This window comes from Rissa tridactyla, chromosome 2 (assembly GCF_028500815.1).
Source record: "Rissa tridactyla isolate bRisTri1 chromosome 2, bRisTri1.patW.cur.20221130, whole genome shotgun sequence".
Classification (NCBI taxonomy): domain Eukaryota; kingdom Metazoa; phylum Chordata; class Aves; order Charadriiformes; family Laridae; genus Rissa; species Rissa tridactyla.
In genome coordinates, this window is record NC_071467.1 from 164,742,286 (window position 1) to 164,762,151 (window position 19,866).

Sequence of the window (19,866 nt, forward strand, 5' to 3'; positions counted from 1 at the left end):
CTGAATTATTACAAAAGCTCTAATAATGTATTAGGTTTATTTTCTCATGCGTGCGTGGTGAATTGTGTGGTCAGGAACATGCATGTATCGACACACTCCATTTGCCTGCAGAGTCATGCATCAGTTGGCATTTGCACATAAGCAATCAGCCTCGTGCAAAATTAAATGTGGGCTGGTGCATGTGGATATAATTCGTCTTAGACCAGCTACGCGGACAAATTACATGCACAACAGTGGGAACGCACGGTTGAGTAAATACAATTTACACAAATACCGTACAATAGTCAGCATCATGTATAATATAAACCAATGCCCTGGGACATTCCTGTTTAGATCTCTATAACCATTATCTGGAACTATTCTAAGAAAAAAAAAAAAAAAACAGCCCACTCCCTCCCCCTCCAAAAAAAAAAGAAAAAAAAAATCCAACAAAAAACCCCCCAAACCAATCTTGAAGAATTTATTTAATAGCAAATAACGCCAAAAATTAATTAAGTAAAAAAATTCTATATGGGGTTTGTAAATCCTTGGAGAATGCATAATTTTGTAGAAGAAATCCGAGATGTTTATTTGTGGACTCTTGGAGCACTGGTTTCTCTAACTACGAAAGGCAGAAAATTGCAAATCCTGCCTCCTCTGGGACACTTTTAGATTATGTTCATTAACGTCTTTTTAAATCCCTAAAATGGAAAGTGCTTATCAACGTAGAAAATAAATGATACTCTGTTCTTCTGTACTCACAGCCCTGATTAGAAAAGAAGGCATAATCGCCCAACAAAACACAAAAAAATTCAGAAATCGAATCAGAACCCCTGTTCTTGCTGATCACACTAATTCACGTAGTGATTGCGAACAGTAATTCCATACACAGCAGAAAAAAGTAAGAAACGTCAATATAAAAGCCTAAATCTATTTTAAATTTTTTATTTGCTGTTTCTCAAAAATGATGACGACAAGTAAGAAGACAGCTCCTGAGTGACCAGCATTTGAAAAAAGTAAAATACCAGGCTACCTTTGCTTAGCCGAAAATAAAATGAAATTCCGCACTATCCATTAGCTACTGGTTTCAAGGCACACTGTGCGTAAAAAGCACTCTGTAACAGCAAAAAGTATTATTTCTTTGGACCAACATTACATCTGTGACTTCACAATAATTCAGCAGGACACATCCCACTGCACTGATGTTGCACTTCATTGCAGGAGAGGCGTGATGCGTAAGTGGTGTAAGAAGTGAGCGTTATTTAGAACTAAGCTCCAGTGAAACGCTGCAGTTTCATATTCAACACCCATTAACTCCCAACTACTTTTATCATCGTTATCAGTACTGGAGCGAACACCAAAGAGAGGGTATCATCTGATGTGTCACTTATTGTGAGATGCTGCCATGATTTTTCCACCTCTTATTTGGAACCCATGATAGTCTTCCTCTTTAGCTGGAAGACCTCACCTTGAACATCAAGTGCAGCCATCACTTTAGTGCCTTCAGCTTCACAAGAATAGATGCCAGTGTCTTCTGGTACCGTAGGTTTAATTTTTAGCATGCTTACATTCCAGTCCTGAACGATAATCACTCGCTGCCCATCTGCATGTATTTCCTGATCATTTTTCTTCCATATGGCGTGTACTGGCCTAGAATATTGGCATATGAACTCTGCTGTGCCATCTTCATCAACAGTTATGTCCTGCATGGGACTGACCACTTCAATGGTCGGATCTGTTAACCAACACGTCAGGAAGGACATGCATTAGTGGATCCTCATGGAAATCGCCACTTAGAGATTTTTTGACAAGCACAGAGCCTGCAGGGAGCAAGCAGAGTGACAGTGCAAGCGGGAAGCCGACTGGACACACTGGGGATTAGCGGTTTAGTCTGTGCTTGTGTCAGCATCAAGCAGGATTGAAGCAAAACTGTTACATTAGAATGTAACTATCACACTGGAAAATGGGCCATCAGCAATTAAGGCTTGTGCTTTAACAGTCCTGAACATCAACTTCTACGCAGAACGTCTGCTGAAGTTCCGTCCAGGCTTAGTTTTTCTCCCAGCGCTGCTGACATCCTCTACACTAGGAAGCATGGGATGCAAAACACTTCTGCTTCCCAGAACGTGGCAGGAGCACAAGTGTGAGAGAGAGGACTGCAATGGATGGGCTGCTCTGAGTGGTTCCCCGTAACTCTCAACCTCACCTTGCCTTTGGAAAATGTCACAAACTCTACTGGAGGCTCCTCGTACGTGCAAACCGCAACCACTCATTGGAAAGAAATGCAATACTCAAACACAAATACTCATTCCTGTCCTCTGGTGGTGATGACTATATGTCAGGAGTTATTGGCAGCACGAGGAGCAAAGATCCAGGACAACTGTAACAAAAAAGCTCCTCTGAAGAAGGTGAGATCCATGATCTTAAGCATCCAGTATTTCTTTTAAAATACTAGTTCTGCTTCTTGGGAGGCAGCTGTAAGGCACAGTAGATATATCTAACCTCAACATATTGTGAGCTTCCAAAGCAGCCAAGGAGTCCCTCCTGAGACGTTAAACTGGACCACTCGCATACAACTGCAATACAAACTGCTAAAAAGAAAAACCTCAGTGAAATCTGAAACTGGAAGTCTATCTGCAACATCCTTCTCAGCAGAACTATGACAACTTCCCCCCAGAATTCATAGGGCTACAATGGGACATAAAAAGGTGGCAGTCAGAGAAAGCTGATATATGTCCTTATCTTTCATATAGTTGTTCTGATCACAGGCTTTCACAGCTAGAATAAACTACATTGGACCTCTGTCTGGAATGCTCCTCTTGGAATGTGGTGTACCAGGTTGAGGATTTGGGATGCTCCAAGCAGCCATTGGGAAGCTTGGAGCAAGGAAGCAAAGATAGTTTTGCAAATGTCTTTTGGAAACTTGTTGCAAGGCTTGATCCTGCTCTCTAAGCTCCCTCTACCACTCTGTGTGTCTGCATGCATTTACGGAGAGGAGACATCAGTGGCAGACCATGGAGATGCTTTGGTTGCACAAGGACTGAAGAAGCAAGGAGGTATCTGTGCAGCTGGAGAGTACAACACTGTCTCCTTTGATAAGATGTAGGCGTGCTCCTCACAGCAAACATCACCTGTGGTATTGGAGAAGGAAGGTGTCCTGGTTCCACTGCCCCATTGCTCTTTGCCACTGCTAGGCTAAGATCTTAGTGACCCTATTCACCCACGCGGAAAGCTCCTTGGGGGTTAGGAGCCAACGTGTCCACTGGGACATGTAATTTTCACCCTGCCCAGGGGGATCAGAAGAAGGCAGCAGCTCCTTCGACCTTATCCATTTTCCCCCCACCCCTACATGAAGATACCACCATACTGGGTCACTGAATGAATACAGTTGTAGGGTGATGATATTGTGAAGGCCCAACAAGAAAAGCTGTCATGAGATCTCAGTTATTATAGAATATATCCAGTTACAAGCATGCCTTACACCAGGAGAATGGGACATACGGGGCAGAGAGAAAGACAACTTGTTCCTTGATGAAGAACAAGCCATGGATGGCTAGATAGACTGAAGTATGCCTAAGTTTGAAGATCTATTTTTAGATTTCTGGACAAAATACACTAAATTGGCTGTTAATACAAGCACAGTTAGAATTTTACTAGTGTTTTACTTTCCTATTGAGTCAAGTATTATTGAGCACGGTGTAACTGGGGTGTTTTTAAATACCTTTCTTGTGCTAATCCAGTTATAGTCATATACTACTGCACTTCAGGTTCACGTCAAAGAAATCTTGCCTTAATAGAAGTACAAACTATCCACATACATGTGTGTACTAGCATGAGCTGTTGGGTTGGACTAGATGATCTCCAAGAGGTTCCTTCCAACATCAAGGATGCTGTGATTCTGTGAAACGAAAACCTCTCAGGAACCCTTTATTTCACCGAGTAGAATACCTAACAATGCATTTCTTTTTATTTATGTTTTAGGCAAACTGGATTTCTTTGCCTGGAGAGCTCAGAACCAGCTTCTGCCTCTGAAAACGTGAAACTCCAAATTGTTACAAATGGACATGGGTTGTGGGGTCGGCACACCATGTTGTTGCTGCCCCATTCTGATATTAAGAAGTGATTTGGCATTTTATCTTTGCAGAGAGTTAATTTTTCTGAATGTAGAAGGGACACATTATACAGAGAAGGAGACATCAACCACTGACTATAATTCCATATCATGGATCATTCCTGTTATGGTAGGCAGTTGTAGCATGGGGGTAGATTTTAATAAAGAACTCTTTAAATCTTTATCTCTCTCTCTCTCTAAATCCTCTTTCCAAGCAAGCAATAAGTGTTACTTTTGTCTGAAAATTCCCAATGGCTATAAAAGGGCTGGATGTGAAGGAGTTTGCTTTATCGAGTCTGGAGCTCAGTGTTATTTGCGGCTTGTGGCTACCCTTACCAAATGAGGAAAATATTTATTCAACAGACCCCAAAGCTTTTCTAGTGCAATGATGACCATTACTTTTCTGGCAGTCAACAAACGAGGCTCATTTTGTCACTGTGTTACCCCGATGTCATATATCCTTTGGTTTTTAGGAGGAGCTCTGGAGCCAACAATATAACAGCCCGAAGTCTTGTCTTGGGAATATACCGAGCTTGGTGCCAGTAGCCTAGCTATGGAGCAGCACAGTGGTAATTTTGTGAATTTCCGGCTACATAATACTTTTGTGGTATTATAAAAACAGTTGAAGGAGGGATAATAAAAATCAGGTGCTACCACAGTGGTTTATGTTCAGCTCTACTTAGACGTCAAATAGCCCTGACGCTGCAACCATTTCTCACCTGAACCACTCAAAAAATCGACGTGGTTGTACCTACAAGACTTCAGACACGAGTACGGGTGACTTGCAGAAGTGGAGGGTTGCGGGACACAGAAGAACTGTGAGGGGATTTAGTAAGGGTAGCCTGCAAGGCAGAAGCACTAGCGCACTGAGCAAGTCCAGAGGTGGCCGTGTGGTTTTTTCTAACAATGAAATACCTTTGACTAATAATTTAGCTGAAGATATAAGGGACCCAGCTCTGAAGGTGACAGTGCCTGAGTCATGGCACGCCACGTCATTTAGGGTTAAAGTGTGGATCATCCCGTCCTGCTCAGAGATTTCAGTCACAAAGTTGTTGTGAAGGGGAGATCCATCGAGCCACCACTGCACGTTCTTCACGCCCGGGTACGAGAGCTCACAGGTGAACGTGGCTGACTCACCCACAAAGACGTCTGTGTTCTTTAAACCAGAAACTATGACTGCTGCTTCTTCTGTATAACAGAGCAAGAGAAGGTGCCAAAGGAAAACAAGAGCATAAACATATACATGTTGCTTCCTGCAGAAGTAGTCTAAGCAACAGTGCAAGTTGTCCAGGAGAGTTAAACTTGTAATGCTGTTCCAGAGAAAAAAGAACTTAAATTTTCTTTAAGGGATTTAGAAACCACCTTCCATCCTTCACCCGCTTGCAAGCACATTGTGTGTGTGTGTCTTCAAACACTGTCTCACTGGGAGGAAACCCCCCTCCATGACCAGGTCATGACTGGCTCTCCTCTGTGTTGCAGCCATCTGCGCTGACGTTGTATGAGGTGGGAGGCAGAGAGGCAGCTCAAGGTTTAAATGTTTACTTACAGTGCTTTAAAAGAGTAATAAGAATACCAACAATGATAGAAGCTGTAATCAGCAATAACAAGAATTTCATATATTTTTTTTACGACCACTGCTCCAAGCAAATAGTTTTTCAGCAGTACCACCATCTGCTGTGGTACGCAGTACGGTCAGTACTTTGAACAACCTAAATTTATAAATGTTGGTCCAACCTCAGCCTGGATGTAAATGTTTATATCTTCACTGAAACCAGGAAAGAATTTAATAGACCTTCAACTGTTTGCATCCGAAACAAGTTTGGCCAGTTACTGTCAAAGACTTTGGAACAAGAAACCCAGGCAGCAAAATTGGAGCATTTCCACCACATTTCACCTTACCTTGCATATACACAGAACCTGTGGTGATCTCGTAGCCGGTGCTACAGGTATAATCCCCGCAGTCATCAGGCTCTACACCGTGGATGATCAGCTCAGCAATGCTGCCTTTCAGCTTCATCTCGTACTTGTCACTGGGCTGAATGACCACCCCTCCTTTCCTCCACTCAACAGGGGCATCCGGCTTGGAGATCTCACAGTGCAAGACAGCTGTTCCCCCTTCTTCAGACTCTACATTTTTCAGCTCTTCATTAAACAGCACGGGTAGTACTGCGGTGGAGAAGCAACTGCATCAGTGACAGCACCGAGAGGTGAGAAACTTGGTTGCAACTTCTCCAGCTTGGCAGTTCCCCTCTTTCTGGACCACAACTTGCCTGCTGGCAATGCCAAGCCCAGAGCAGGACTTGTCCCATACCAACCCAGAGTTGTCCCATAGCCACTCATGGGGACCAGCTGCTGGTACAGTGAGGGTGTCCACTGCTGCTCCATCAGGGATTGCCACAGGTCGCAGGACCTCTAAAGGGGCTTCATGTGGGCGTACCCATAATTTTCAGCGCAAGCAGTTAGAGTACCGATCACAGCAACTGGACATTTAATCGCTGAAACCACACACTCTGATCTGGAGCTGGTTACGGGGGCTAAACTCAGGATCTAAAAAAGCACGATCTTGTTTCTCAAGCCAAAAGACACAGCACTCTTCATGTGAAATGAATAAAACTATAAAATCTATACTAACTACAGTCTAAACTATAAAAACATAGCCACTAGAAAAAGGCAAAAAGCCACAATTCTCGGGCTGCTCAGGCACAAATGGGTGTAATGGCTCAATTTAAAGTGGGCCTGCTCTAGGTATGGTGAAATACTCCAGTCTCTCCTTGTCAGGCCCCAGGCAAGTTTTCTATCTGCTCTTGTACACCCCCTCCACTAGCAGCAGCTGCAGTTTTGCTCCCAGCTCTCACAAGTGAGATCAAAACGGCAACTGAAGAAACAGAACTGGGTTTAAAAAGCACAAAATCATTCTTTGAAGATTGCGGATCAGACCCTTTCCTGCAGTTGTAATTCAGAGTGTTAACGATAATTCAGTGATAAAACATCCATATCAGCCACCTGGAGAACAGCCACAGCCGTAACTTTTCTGCCTTCAAGCAAGGCTTCTCCTACCTTTGACTTGCAAGGATGCAGTGGTCTGCTGGTCCCCCGAGTCGCATGTGTAATCGCCAGCGTCCTGAGCCTCCGCATCGTAGATGAAAAGCTCAACACGTGTCCCCTCTTGGTGGATCTCATACTTGTCACTGGGCTGCAGCACCGTGTCTCCTTTCCTCCACTCCACAGATGCATCGGGTTTCGTCAGCTCGCAGCGCAGCACGGCCGTGCCCCCTTCCTCCACCTCCTCGTTTTTCAGCCAGTGTTTGAAAAGCACAGGCAGGGCTTGGAAGGGGGAATGGTGCAAAGAGAAAAAAAAATAATGAGTGAAGCAAAAATACAAAATAGAGGAATGTTTTATTTTGAAGGTACTGATAATGCCATTCATGATGTTCATGTACAATTTGGGCTGCATTTACCTGAAGAGAGCTGCCAGGGGCAGGGATGCCTAGGTCTAAGCCAGACAGAAGAGGAGGAGGGAGTGGAGTTAACCAGCAGGAAAAAATTAAGTTCTATGGGAGCTGTATTTCTCTCCCCATAACCTAGACTTCTTCTCACAAAGAATTCCCAACTAACTTGGGTAATAATTTCTGAAGCCCAGATGGTTTTTCACTGTGAGGCTGGTGAGACACTGGAACAAGGTCACTCAGAGAAGTCGTACCTGCCCCATCCCTGGAAGTGTTCAAGGCCAGGCTGGATGGGGCTTTGAGCAACCTGGTCTAGTGGAAGGTGTCCCTGCCCAAGGCAGGAGGGGTGAAACAAGATGATCTTTAAGGTCCCTTCCAACCCAAACCATTCTATGATTCATCCCCAAAAAAACCCCACAGAATAGGATGAAAACACTCAAAGAATATACACCTGCAGACCTGAGGCTTCAGGTCATGCAGCCAGGGATCAATTACAGAATAATTAAGGCTGAAGAGACCTCTGGAGGTCCTCCATGGATGGAGATTGTTCCACCCCTCTGGGACCCAGTAGTGTCTGACCACCCCTTCATTTTGAAAGGTTGGTTTTTTTTTCCCTAATCTGAATTTCTCTTATTGCCTCTTGAATTGCACTTGTTGCCTCTCTCCTCCCCAGAGGACTTGGGGTCCTCTGTCTACTGAGCACCCCAAGTCTCACTCTCCTCTGTAGACCCTCATTAGGAAGCCGCAGACAGAAATGAGGTTCCCCCTCAACCTTCTCTTCCTCAGTCTGAAAAGACCCAGCCTCTTCTTATACTTCACGTGCTCCAGCCCCCTGACGAACTTGGTAGCACTTGTTCCACTACCTCAACGTCTGTCTTGTACTAGAGAGCTCCAAAAATTGACACACACACACCTCTCCCCAGTGCTGAGCAAAGAGGAGATCATACCTTTAACCTCTAGTTTGGCAGTGGTATTCCCGTCGGCTGTGTGGCAGCTATACTCCCCTGAGTCCGCACGGTTCAAGTCGTGAATGACCAATGTGTGAACGTTTCCCTCCTGCTTGATGCTGCACTTCTGGCTGGAGCGGATGACGGTCGTGCCTTTCTTCCACTCCACTGGGACATCAGGCTTGGACACCTCACAGGACAAGTGAGCTGTGCTACCCTCCTGCAGCTCCAAGCTGTGGAGTGCTTTTACAAAGGTGACCGGAGCAACTGTGGGGAAGAGGGTACCAACACTGCTGCAACTGCCTAATCAAGCATTCCCCCAGATCAGAACCATGTGCTTATAGTTACATTTTGAACCAGATCAAAGAGGAACAAACAAGATAAGGTATTGACATGGCCCATCCTTAAAAATCATTCTAGGTAACTTAATGGAAAGTTTTTTTCAGAGTTTTCAGATGTTTTTTGGATTAAATATGATTTAAAAACATCATAAGTAGGAGATTAATTCAGAGCACATTCTTGACATTCTTCAGCATTGATTCTGACATATCTTAGCTGCTTGTTTCAGGATAAGCTGGATGGTCTTCAAAGGATGTTTACTTCACTCCATGGACTATCAAAAGGACTGAAACGACCAGCACAAATGTACATACCTAACTCTTAAATGACTCAATTATGTTGGCAGAATCTCCCAAAATTTCCAAGGACCCCTCTTCCCAAATACACCTCTGCAGAAGCTAAAGCAACGTTGACAGTTCTTACCAGTATGTCCTCAATCCCTCTTCCCAGGAGGTGGCTCACCTTGGACTGTTAGCTGTGCTGCTGAGGTGTGCTGCCCGACTTTGAAACTGATGGACCCACAGTCTTCTAGTGTCACCTTCCTCAGGATCAAAGTGTGACGCATCCCTTGGACTCTGATCTCATTCATTTCGTTGGATTGCAGGGGAACATCCCCCAGGAACCACTGGGCATCCTGAGTTGTTTCCCGGGACAGCCTGCATTCAAACACTGCGTCTTCTCCTTCATACGAAGTGACGTCCTTGAGCTTCTCCACTATGGTGGCTGCTGGTTCTTTATGGAAAGGTCAACAGAGTTTGATACCTACTTTCAAGTCATCTTTCCTGGGTTAAACATCTTGTTATACTCTTTGCTGAGAGTACTGTATTATTTGAAAGAGCGACCACAAAGTGCTAAGCACTAAATGCATAGAAATGTGGGTACATGGTAACGTCTTACATTCTTATAGATGTGTTATTTATGTATGAGTGCATATATATTATGCACATATATATGATAGTCTATAAAGTAAGCACGTTTTAGTGTATTGTGCATATAATAAATATATAATATATATTTATAATGCTATCTATGTATTGTGAAAACATTGTCAATAGCTTTTAGTGGGTGACATTAACATTAAACCACAGACTCATTGACTAAAGACCCATTTCTGATTCCATAGAGATAACTGACCCAGTTTTTATCCCTCTAAAATCCCCCCCGTCTCTGAGATCCCTGTGATTCAGTTCGGGCATAGGACAATGTCTAGCTGTCAAATTACTCAATCACGTGCCCCTGCCACGGTACCAAGCCCTGTTCGTCTCTTCCCCAAGCAAAGCCCCACCTTTCACCAGCACAGCTGCGGTGGTTTGCTGGTCCCCTGTGTCACACGTGTATTCCCCAGCATCAGCTCCGCTCAGGTTGTGAATTGTCAGCTCAGCCACAGATCCAGCCTGACGCATCTTGTATTTGTCACTTGGTCGCAGCACTGTCCCGGCCTTCTTCCACTGCACAGTAGCATTTGGTTTTGAGATTTCACAGGTCAAAGTGACGGCACCGCCTTCTTCAGCTTGCTGGTTCTGGAGTGGTTGTGTGAAGATTACTGGCAAAGCTGAACCAAGATAAATCAGAGGGAAAAAAAATTAGATTTCATTGGTGACTGTCACTAAATTTTGTGTTTAGTGAAACTGTGGTGCCATTCCAAATTTTGTTAAAACTCAATTCCAAAATTACTTTAAAACCTAAACAACGAATGACAGAAAGTGCTGGATTTCCAAGAGCACTCTGCATTTCCCAAGAGTCACTGAGCACTGCACACACCGACCACCTTAGGGAATGTGTTCTTTCTTACAGAGCAGCAGTCATGGATATGGACTCTTGAGTATCGAAGTGTGTGTATCTCCAAATGGGTACCAAAGCCACAACTCAAAAACCTATGCATGATATCTAAGTTCTTGGGTATTTGGCAGAGTGCGTGGAGAAACACCAGTATATAATGCCCCTCATTTGAAAACTGGACCCAGAAGAGAAATGAATACTGGAAGTCTTTGCACTGATGTGTATCCCTGATGGGTCAAGATGGAGCTTCGGCGGGTTGGTTTACAATGCACCACATATAGAAGTTTAGTTCCTCAAGTCCAGTTCCCTAGAACCACCTTGGTGGCTCGACAGTTACAGCTGAATTGGTATTTACAAGGGAAGGAGATGTGGTTCCAGAAATTGGAGTGAATTCACAGCAACCGGGTGGCAGATGTGTATAAGAGGAGATAGACCTGAAGGTTCTTGTGAGTGGTGTAGGAACGGAGGGTGTATTTTGTGGGCCAGCTGGGGGATGACTGCGGTAAACGCTTTTGTACAATTGCATTTGCAGTGAAGGCATCCCATTGTGCAGCTAAGTCCTGCAGCCTAGGGCTCGTAGGAGCAAGCAAAGGAATAAGGAGGAGGGAAAAATAATGTCTTTGTGAAGACCTACTCTGTCAGACTGTGTCACTGTTGATTCACAAATCCTCATCACAAAAACGGACCAGATTCTTCCACAAGGTCCCTGAGTCTTACAATATAGAACATCTAAACTAACCTAGAGCTCCCTAAAAGGTGAAGTGAAAGCTTTTTGTCACCTTTCACTACCAAGGATGCCATAGTTTGCTCATCGCCAGAATCGCAGATGTAGTCTCCAGCATCCTTCAGCTGTAGATCGTGGATGAGTAGCTCCACAGCAGAGCCCATCTGCTTCATCTCGTACTTGTTGCTGGCTTGGAGCAAGACTGACCCTTTTTTCCACCTCACTGGCACATCGTGTTTGGAGAGCTCAGCATGAAGGGTGACCGTAGAGCCTTCCTCGGCTTCCTGGTTTCGGAGTTTTTTTTCAAAGAGTGCTGGAGTGGCTGGGACCACACATAAAGACACAAATGGACAGCCACCATCAGGGGATCTGCTTACAGTGCAAATATTCTGGTATCACTGGGTCCTGAAGTTAGTGTGATGGCAGGCAGATGCGTGCCCTTCATGGGAGAGCCCTCAAGGGGTATTTCAAAAGACAGCATTTCAGAAGAACATCCCGGCTCCTCTTTATTTTTGCTGACCTTGTATCTAAGAAAAAGTCACCTTAATATTGTAATTGTACCATTTTAAAAAGTTGATATATTGGCACATTACACTTATTTTTAAGACAAATAGAAGTATTTAGGTGCTTTGCTCATCAGCTGGAGTTGAGCGCCCAAGGAAGTTTGAGCACTTTGACTCTTGAGCACCATTTTCCCAGGTGGAACTACAGCTGAAAGGATAAGTAAGCATCAAAAATGGGCTCATTCTGATTTTTAGTTCTAGTCTTGGTTTTCCTGAGTGACCAGAAAGAGGCCCTTGGGTCTAGGATCGTGGAAGCAGTTACTGCACTCAGATCCCTCCATGTTCATTCCTCAGGACACCACTGGACTTAACATAACTTCTGAAAGCAAAAGGACTCAGGTGCTTTATGCCAGCATAGTACAGCTGAAGTCAGGGACAGTAGATAGCACCCTCTTGCTAGAACTTAGCTAAGGAAGCTTCTCGTCTTAAAAAGAAAATAAATCAACCTACCTTTAACGGTTAAAGTGGCTGTCGTTTGTTCATTTCCATTATCACAGGTGTATTTGCCAGAGTCTTCTGGTTTTAAGTGATAAATCTTTAAAGTATGGATTGTTCCCTCCTGCTTGATTTCATACTTGGGGCTCGGGGAAATCACCTGAGCACCCTTCTTCCACTCCACCGCAGCATTCGGCTGGGAGACCTCACAGCAGAGGATGGCTGTTTCTTCTTCCTGCAGTTCTATGCTCTGTAATTTCTCCTTGAAAACTGGAGATGGCACTGAAATTACAAACACACCAAAGGCATTTACAGTCACCGTTATCTTGTTTCCATGCAGTGTTAGAGCTACAGCTGAACAGTTAAGTATTAAAAAAATACTTTGACTTCTGTATTACATATTGGGGAGTTAAAACAAGCGACTGGATTTTGGATGAAACCCACTCACAAACATTTGTTGAAGTTACTGAAGTATTAATCAAAAAACTTCACAGATGTTTTAACCGGTTCAGGTGGGATGGGGACTTTGACCAGACCTTCAAACAGGGAAGGAGATGGATGTTTGACTGAGAATTTCTTCAAAACGGTGTTTAGAGAGAAAAAGACCCCAAAGAAGAAAAAGAAAAAAAAAAAAAAAGAAAAGGGAAAGTGGAAGCAATGAAAATACAGATCTGTCAATCCGCCTACTGGAGCTACCGCAGTAATTTCTCCAGAAACCAGTTAGCTTCAGGACCCCGGTGACACATCCACTGGCTATGCGTAGTGACGACAATATATGAGGCCACATTAGTACATCACAGAATCACAGAATGATAGGGGTTGGAAGGGACCTTTGGAGATCATCTAGTCCAACCCCTCTGCCTGCCCAGGTTGCACAGGAACGTGTTCAGGTGGGTTTTGAATGTCTCCAGAGACGGAGACTCCACCACCTCTCTGGGCAGCCTGTTCCAGTGCATCATGTATGCTCTGGAACACAAGCACCCTACTAATGTGAGCTAACAAGGGGTGAATGATGGCCCTAAATTTACTATTTGCATAAGCAAAATGTCACCTGTTCTCACCCATCCTATTCCTTTCCCACATCACAGAGCGCCCTTACCTTTTACTGTGAGCTCTGCCGTCGACGTGTGGGGTCCCACTCGGAAAGTGATGGTTCCGATGTCCTGCTCAGTCACCTTCCTTAATGTCAGGGTGTGGATCTTTCCTTTTTCCACTGAGATCTCATTCATTTCATTATTTTGCAGAGCAACATCCTGTAGCTTCCATTCAACGTCCCTTGCGTTTTCATGAGAAACCTGGCACCGAAACGTGACGTCGTCCCCTTCAAACACCACCATGTCCTTTAGGCCACTCACGATGGTCACGTCAGGCTCTGCAAACAGTCCATCAGTAGTCAAGCCATGAAAGGGAAAACATGGACCAAAACATAGAAATACTGAATATTATAGGTTTGAGGGGACTTCTGGAGGTCATCTGGTCCAACCACTGCTCAAAGCAGGGCCAGTTTACAGCAGGTTGCTCAACCCCTTGTCCAGCTGAGCTTTAAGCACCTCCAAGGACAGAGGTATCACAGCTTCTCAAATCACGTTTCAAACACTGCTGGTTCACTGCTTTCAGTGTACTTGGGAACACGGCCAATATCTTTCAGTAAGTAATTTTATTCCTTGCCCTTTCTCAGAGATATACTGAGTATTGATTTATTTTTTTTAAATTACATGTTTGAAAATGTAATTGGGTGAATAAGGTGTGAATGCTAGATGTCAAACTCAGGATTTTGAAACTTATTACATTTTCACTTTAGGTATCTTCACAGAATAACATTAAATACTTGTCCCTTCTACTGTCTTTTTGCAAGCCGAATTGCATACACTCCGTGCTGGTGCTCCAAACCGTCTGGGGATCTGGGTGGCTCTGTGCTCTCAGCAGGACTTACTGGATTAGCATGAGCACTTATTTGTGCTTCAGTTTGCTTGGATCCTGCTTCTAGGAGAGCTGGGCACCTGCAGATCTGTGCAAAGATCATACAGACAGCCTGCACCAGGCAACAGCTGTCTGTACCCCAAATCTGCTGGGGCGTACCAGAGAGGAAGAAGTGTGATCGTCATCTGAGCAAACACAGTACATACTTGTACAGCTGAGGTCACCATCTGCATGAAAAATGGTGCAGCTGGGCTAATGTACAGAGTATCCGTAATATCGAGTAGCCTGTAGAGATGCTAGCGGTGATTGCTCCACACTAGTGGTCCAACCTGAAAGCAAGCTCTGTCTGCAACAATGTGAAGGCCAGATGCAGCTGCCACGTGACTGGAAGCTGGGGACGGACCATCTGTTCACTCACATGCGTATGATGTCAAGCAAATATTTCAAGCCATGAGTCACAAATTACAGCTGCCTTATCCTCTCCTGTCCACCGAGTGAACCTTTGCTTCGATGCGCTCATTGACCATTAGATTTTTTTAATGACACCCTTCCTATGCTCTGTGTTATCACAATAGTAATAATTACGTTGCAAAATCTTAGCATCCTAAAGTGAAAATCCCCTTGCCCCAATAAGCAGGTCTTGCCTTTCACAGTCAGTTTTGCAGAGCTCGTCTCATCTCCAGCCTTGCAGGAATACTCTCCAGCATCACTAGGCTCCAGGTGGTGAACACGCAGCTCGCGGAGGGTGCCATCTTGCCACATTTCATACTTGGAGCTTGAGTGAAGGACGACTCCATCTTTCCTCCACTCCACTTCTGCTTTGCTAATGGAAATCTCACAACGCAGCCTGGCTGTTCCTCCCGCTTCCGCTTCTTCATTCTTCAGCTGCTGCTTCAGCCGGGGTTTGATGGCTGCAGAGTGAGAAATAATTAACACATGATCCATTAGCTTGAAGGCCAGGTCTGCACAACTAAGCACAAGACACCTGGGGTCTGATGCTGCAGAACAAATTTGCATTAAGTGGTTATATGATAATAACAACTCTTTTTTCTCTATAAACAGAACTATATTCTTTATATCCAGACATGGAGAGGATCAGAAATTTCCCCAAATACGTTTGTTTCCCATAAAGTCAAAAGCATCCACACTACACCTCTTATACGTCTGCTCTGGATATTGGAAACTCCAACAATGTAAATCTGTTCATTTTTATAGAAATATTTATGACATCCAACGCCGTAAATGATGTAAAGCTTTAAACACATTTCTGATTTCTCTGCTGGCTTTTCAAGGCCCTAGACCATCACCAGTGAGCCCTTCCAGATGATGCACAAACAAATGGACTACGTTTATTCAAGTGGCAGATGGACCAGCTTGTCACTAAGGAAAACAAGAAGGGAATATCCATGGTGTATATGTGAGCAGTTGTGAAAACAGCACTCGTGGTTCCTCTATCTAAACCCTATCATGATGCACGTAAAGCAAGCACAGGGATCTTTCATTCGTAGTTGACCCAGAAGCAGTCTTGTGGGTCAGGTTCAGCCAAGAGGATGTAGTTAGAAAGGCTGTGGCTTAGATCAAAGCCACAAGTTCCACCCAACAGTTTGAGATGCCCACAAACATTTCACAGATGGTGATTAATCACAGACTTTATTCCTCATTTGTTTAAACACAGTGTTCTCAGGATCTTCATGGGAAGGCAGTACAAAAATTGAAAATTGTAATTTTTTTAAACGCTTTTGTAAGTGACTTAGGCTTAGTTATTGATTCAACTGAGCCAGAAACGAATGTAATGTGCCAAAAATAAAGATCTAATAGAATCTGAAAATCTCCACGATGCAGAGTTTCTTGCTTTTATGAGTATCAGAGAAAGGGGTCAATACACTGTACACTGCCTTTACAGGCTTAAATAGCCATTTTAGCCTGTCCCATAAGATCAACATTTCTGTATTCTGGTTTATGACTGGGCACCTGCTTTCCTCTTTAACTTTTGGGTGTCTTATGCACCCATGAATACAAGAACATCATTCACACAATTTCACAAATCCCTTTTATCCTCCGTTCCCTTTTGATGCAATGCTAACCATTCACTCTGAGGACTGCTGTGCTCTGCTGGTCTCCTGTATCACATGTGTAATCAGAGGCATCTTCTGGTTCTACATTATGAATCACGAGTTCAGCTGTGCAACCATTTAATTTAATTTCATATTTGGCACATGGGAAGAGCTCCATTGTGCCCTTTCTCCACTCCACTGTTGCATTATCCTTTGTCAGCTCACACTGGAATTTCACGGCAGCTCCTTCTTCCGCCTCCTTGTCCTTGAGCTCTTTTTTGAAAAGAACTGGCAGAGCTAAAGGGAAAAGAAAAAAAAAAAAAGAAGGAACAGGAGCTTTTATTGAAGCCTGAGTCAAGTTTTGGTTAATACAGTTAGACTGAAACTTTGGGAAACAAGATACTGTGCTTTGCAAGCGCCATATTCCTGAGCAGGATCCGTTTTCCAATTTGCCTGGAGACATGAGGAGATCTTGCTGCATTAGAAGCAGCCATCAGCACTTATAACATTTATTTTCTTTATTACTTGATTCAAATCCTTCCCAGGGTTGAATTCTTTGAATGAATTTATCCTTCAGTTGATCTAACAAAGATTTCAAGAATGAAGAAGTTGAAAACTCCATGGCAGCCTTGACTGATATGTCGTTGCCAGTGTTCTTCCAGGATTTGGAAGAAAATCTTTAAGCTACATATCATGTGAAGTGTCCAGATGTTATACTAAAGCATTGCTCTCTCTTTAATTTCTCCCCAGCCATATAGCTAGAAAGTATTTCTTCTGAGAACCCAAGACTCAAATGCAGCACTGGAAGAACAAAGTATCATCCTCTTCCATTCTCATTTAAGAAAAATCACAAAAATAATCCTAGTGTATCAGATGAAAAGGAAAATACTTATAGGGAAAAAAAAATCACGTACTTCAAAATATTCGTATTCAAACGGTTGCTTTGCATGTTGGATTTAGGAGTCAGCTGGCACCACCTACCTTTCACATTTAAAGATGCCTTGGTTTCCTGCTCCCCAGTATCACAGCTGTATTCTCCCGTATCTTCTAATTTGAGATTATGTATTAAGAGTTCTACCCAGCATTCCCTCTGCCTCATTTCATACTTCTGGCTGGGCTGCAGCCCCACTCCTCCTTTCCTCCATTCCACTGCAGCATTGGGTTTTGACAGCTCACAGCAGAGTGTAGCTGTACTTCCTTCCTCTGATTCCTTATTTTGAAGGGGTTGCTTAAATGTGACAGGCAGTGCTGCAAAGTTATAGAAGGAAATGTTTTCAGAGGGTTTTAGTCCAGAAAGGACCCAATCCTACCATCATTCTTCAGAAATGGCCTATTCTAACGATTCCACAATCCTTGGGCTGCAACACTCGGTCTTGGTAGCACATTTCTTGAGCCATTACGTGAACCAAGAGCTGGGGACAGACGGTGAGAGCTGGTCTTAGAGAGTAGTTGACAGAATGGCATGGTTTGTGGTCTGAAGGAGTCAGACATTCCCTCTAGAAGTTTGTCCATGCCAACCAACTAGGGACACTTTAGTCAAAGACTGTTGGGACACAGTGGGACACAGACCCTTGCTCCTTAATGGAGGTCTGTGAGTTTGCAGTATTAAGCTAAGAGTATTTTTCCCCCAAATAAAGCTTCTATCAGCATACAAAAGATCAAGTTCACATTCAAAATACAAGACAACACAATACAGTAACGAATGATGACAGAGTGATAAATGAAAGAGGAAATTTGGATTCCTGGCAACATTTTGCTCGGGGTGGTAGAAGGGGCCGAGGAAAACGAATGCACTCGGTGTTTACACCCGAGTCTCAAAGACTCAAGTAATAATACAGCACATTCACACGTTACAGAAATCCTTTATCCACCAATTGTTGCATCTCTCATCATCCCAATCAGGCATCCCTTATGCCTACTGAAGCAATCAACAACCCAAAATAACCATGAGCCTGCCCGGTTTATTTTCTGTTGTCCATTCCCATACGCAGCCACACTCCCCACCCTCAGAGAGCAGGAGGGTTCATCATATTTTGACGTCCTGACAACATTTAATTGCTTTGATGCTGATTAATCACTCCAGGTACTGCAAGCAGAACCTTTCTAACTTGACCATGCGTCATGCTCAAGTAGAATACATATGTTGGCATGGACACCAAAACAAATAAATGGCTGGAGGGAACATGGAGAGATGTTCCTTTCACTTCATCTCTGCTGAGCCAAGGGTCAGTACTCTGCCTACCATGTACGGTCACCACAGCTGTTGTCTGCTGATGTCCAGAGTCGCAGGTGTACTTTCCTGAATCATCCAGTTCTAAGTCATAAATGACCAATTCAGCAGTGGAGCCCTGCTGCTTCATCTCATATTTCAAACCAGGGTAGAGAGTAACATCTCCTTTCCTCCACTCCACTGGAGCCTTGGCTTTGGTAAGCTCACACCTCAGTATTGCTGTACCACCTTCTTCTGCTTCAGTATTCTGAAGCTCTTGTTTAAAAAGTGCTGGTAGGGCTATAAAATAGAAATATAATTTGCAACGTACTGCAGTTGGGGTTTGGGAAAGAGAAAGTAGAAAGAAAATGAAAGCAGCAAAAGAGCTTTTTTGAAGATGTCTCTAAGTCTCAAAGTACAAGGCTATTTCCCCAGAGACATAATAGGAATGTCTGCAGAACACGGAGAAATTGATTTCAAGAAGTTACATTTGCCATGAAGTACATACAAGCTTAAGCTAATCGATGTTCTAAAAATGGCAGAATATTTTTCCTACTACAAAAGTAGCCAACGTGTTGCCCTGATCACAGAGGAGATATTCTGAAGGCCCTCAGGGAGTTGTAAGAGTTCAGATTCCCTCTTAAGGCAGGCTGCTTGCACGGAAGATTGCAATTATCCTGAAAGCAATGTACTGATGGAATGTGTTTAGTTCTGCATTGCAATTCCCCATTTTCTACCTGGTCACTCTATTAGGCTGCATAGACCATGCTGTTCTGCCGCCTTCCTTAGGAATCATAGGCTAGTCTTCTCCATAAATTACCCTAAAATACAGCTTTTATTTTCAGAATATATTATAACCTTTTCCCCTCTTTTTTTTTTATTTTTTATTTTTTTACCATTGACTGTCAAAGTGGCAGTTGTCTGCTGATCTCCACACACACAGGTGTAATCTCCAGTGTCCGCCACATCCAGCTCATTGATAATTAGCTTTGCAACAGCACCATCTTGACTCATTTGATATTTGCTGCTTGCTTTGAGCAACTCTTGCCCTTTCTTCCACTCCACCACAGCAGGTTTAGTCAGCTCGCAGTGCAGAGCAGCTGTCCCACATTCTAGAGCTTCTAGGTCCTTCAGGTCTTTTTTGAATTCTGGAGGCAGTGCTGAAGAGTAAAAGAATTACCACAGAGAGCATGAATATTCATAAAAAAGCAGCTAGATGAGGTCCAGGGGAAAGGATGTGCAGTGCACTACAGAGCCCTGATCCAGGTCAGTGGAACCCAATGGAAAAAGTCTCCCCCGACTTCCCTGGACTCTGCATCAGGGCAAGGAAAGCGAGAAGGACCAGCACAGCTGAGGAGGA

General features: G+C 43.8%; 1 protein-coding gene across 17 annotated transcripts in view; it reads right to left on the reverse strand.

Moving 5' to 3' along the window:
• Positions 1–19,866, reverse strand: part of OBSCN (obscurin, cytoskeletal calmodulin and titin-interacting RhoGEF) — a 200,245-nt gene that overhangs the window by 77,327 nt on the left and 103,052 nt on the right. For 12 of the 17 annotated variants that reach the window (XM_054190395.1, XM_054190392.1, XM_054190391.1 and 9 more), the window contains 15 exons: positions 19,403–19,666; positions 18,540–18,806; positions 17,279–17,545; positions 16,328–16,594; positions 14,888–15,154; positions 13,423–13,695; positions 12,339–12,605; positions 11,381–11,647; positions 10,108–10,374; positions 9,285–9,554; positions 8,484–8,750; positions 7,148–7,414; positions 5,990–6,256; positions 5,006–5,278; positions 1,448–1,714 (listed from right to left, as the gene is read on the reverse strand). In XM_054190395.1, the coding sequence (XP_054046370.1) occupies positions 1,448–1,714; positions 5,006–5,278; positions 5,990–6,256; positions 7,148–7,414; positions 8,484–8,750; positions 9,285–9,554; positions 10,108–10,374; positions 11,381–11,647; positions 12,339–12,605; positions 13,423–13,695; positions 14,888–15,154; positions 16,328–16,594; positions 17,279–17,545; positions 18,540–18,806; positions 19,403–19,666 (4,017 nt within the window). The remainder of the gene's footprint in view (positions 1–1,447; positions 1,715–5,005; positions 5,279–5,989; positions 6,257–7,147; positions 7,415–8,483; positions 8,751–9,284; positions 9,555–10,107; positions 10,375–11,380; positions 11,648–12,338; positions 12,606–13,422; positions 13,696–14,887; positions 15,155–16,327; positions 16,595–17,278; positions 17,546–18,539; positions 18,807–19,402; positions 19,667–19,866) is intronic. The other 5 variants (XM_054190402.1, XM_054190404.1, XM_054190393.1 and 2 more) reach the window with 4 other exon arrangements.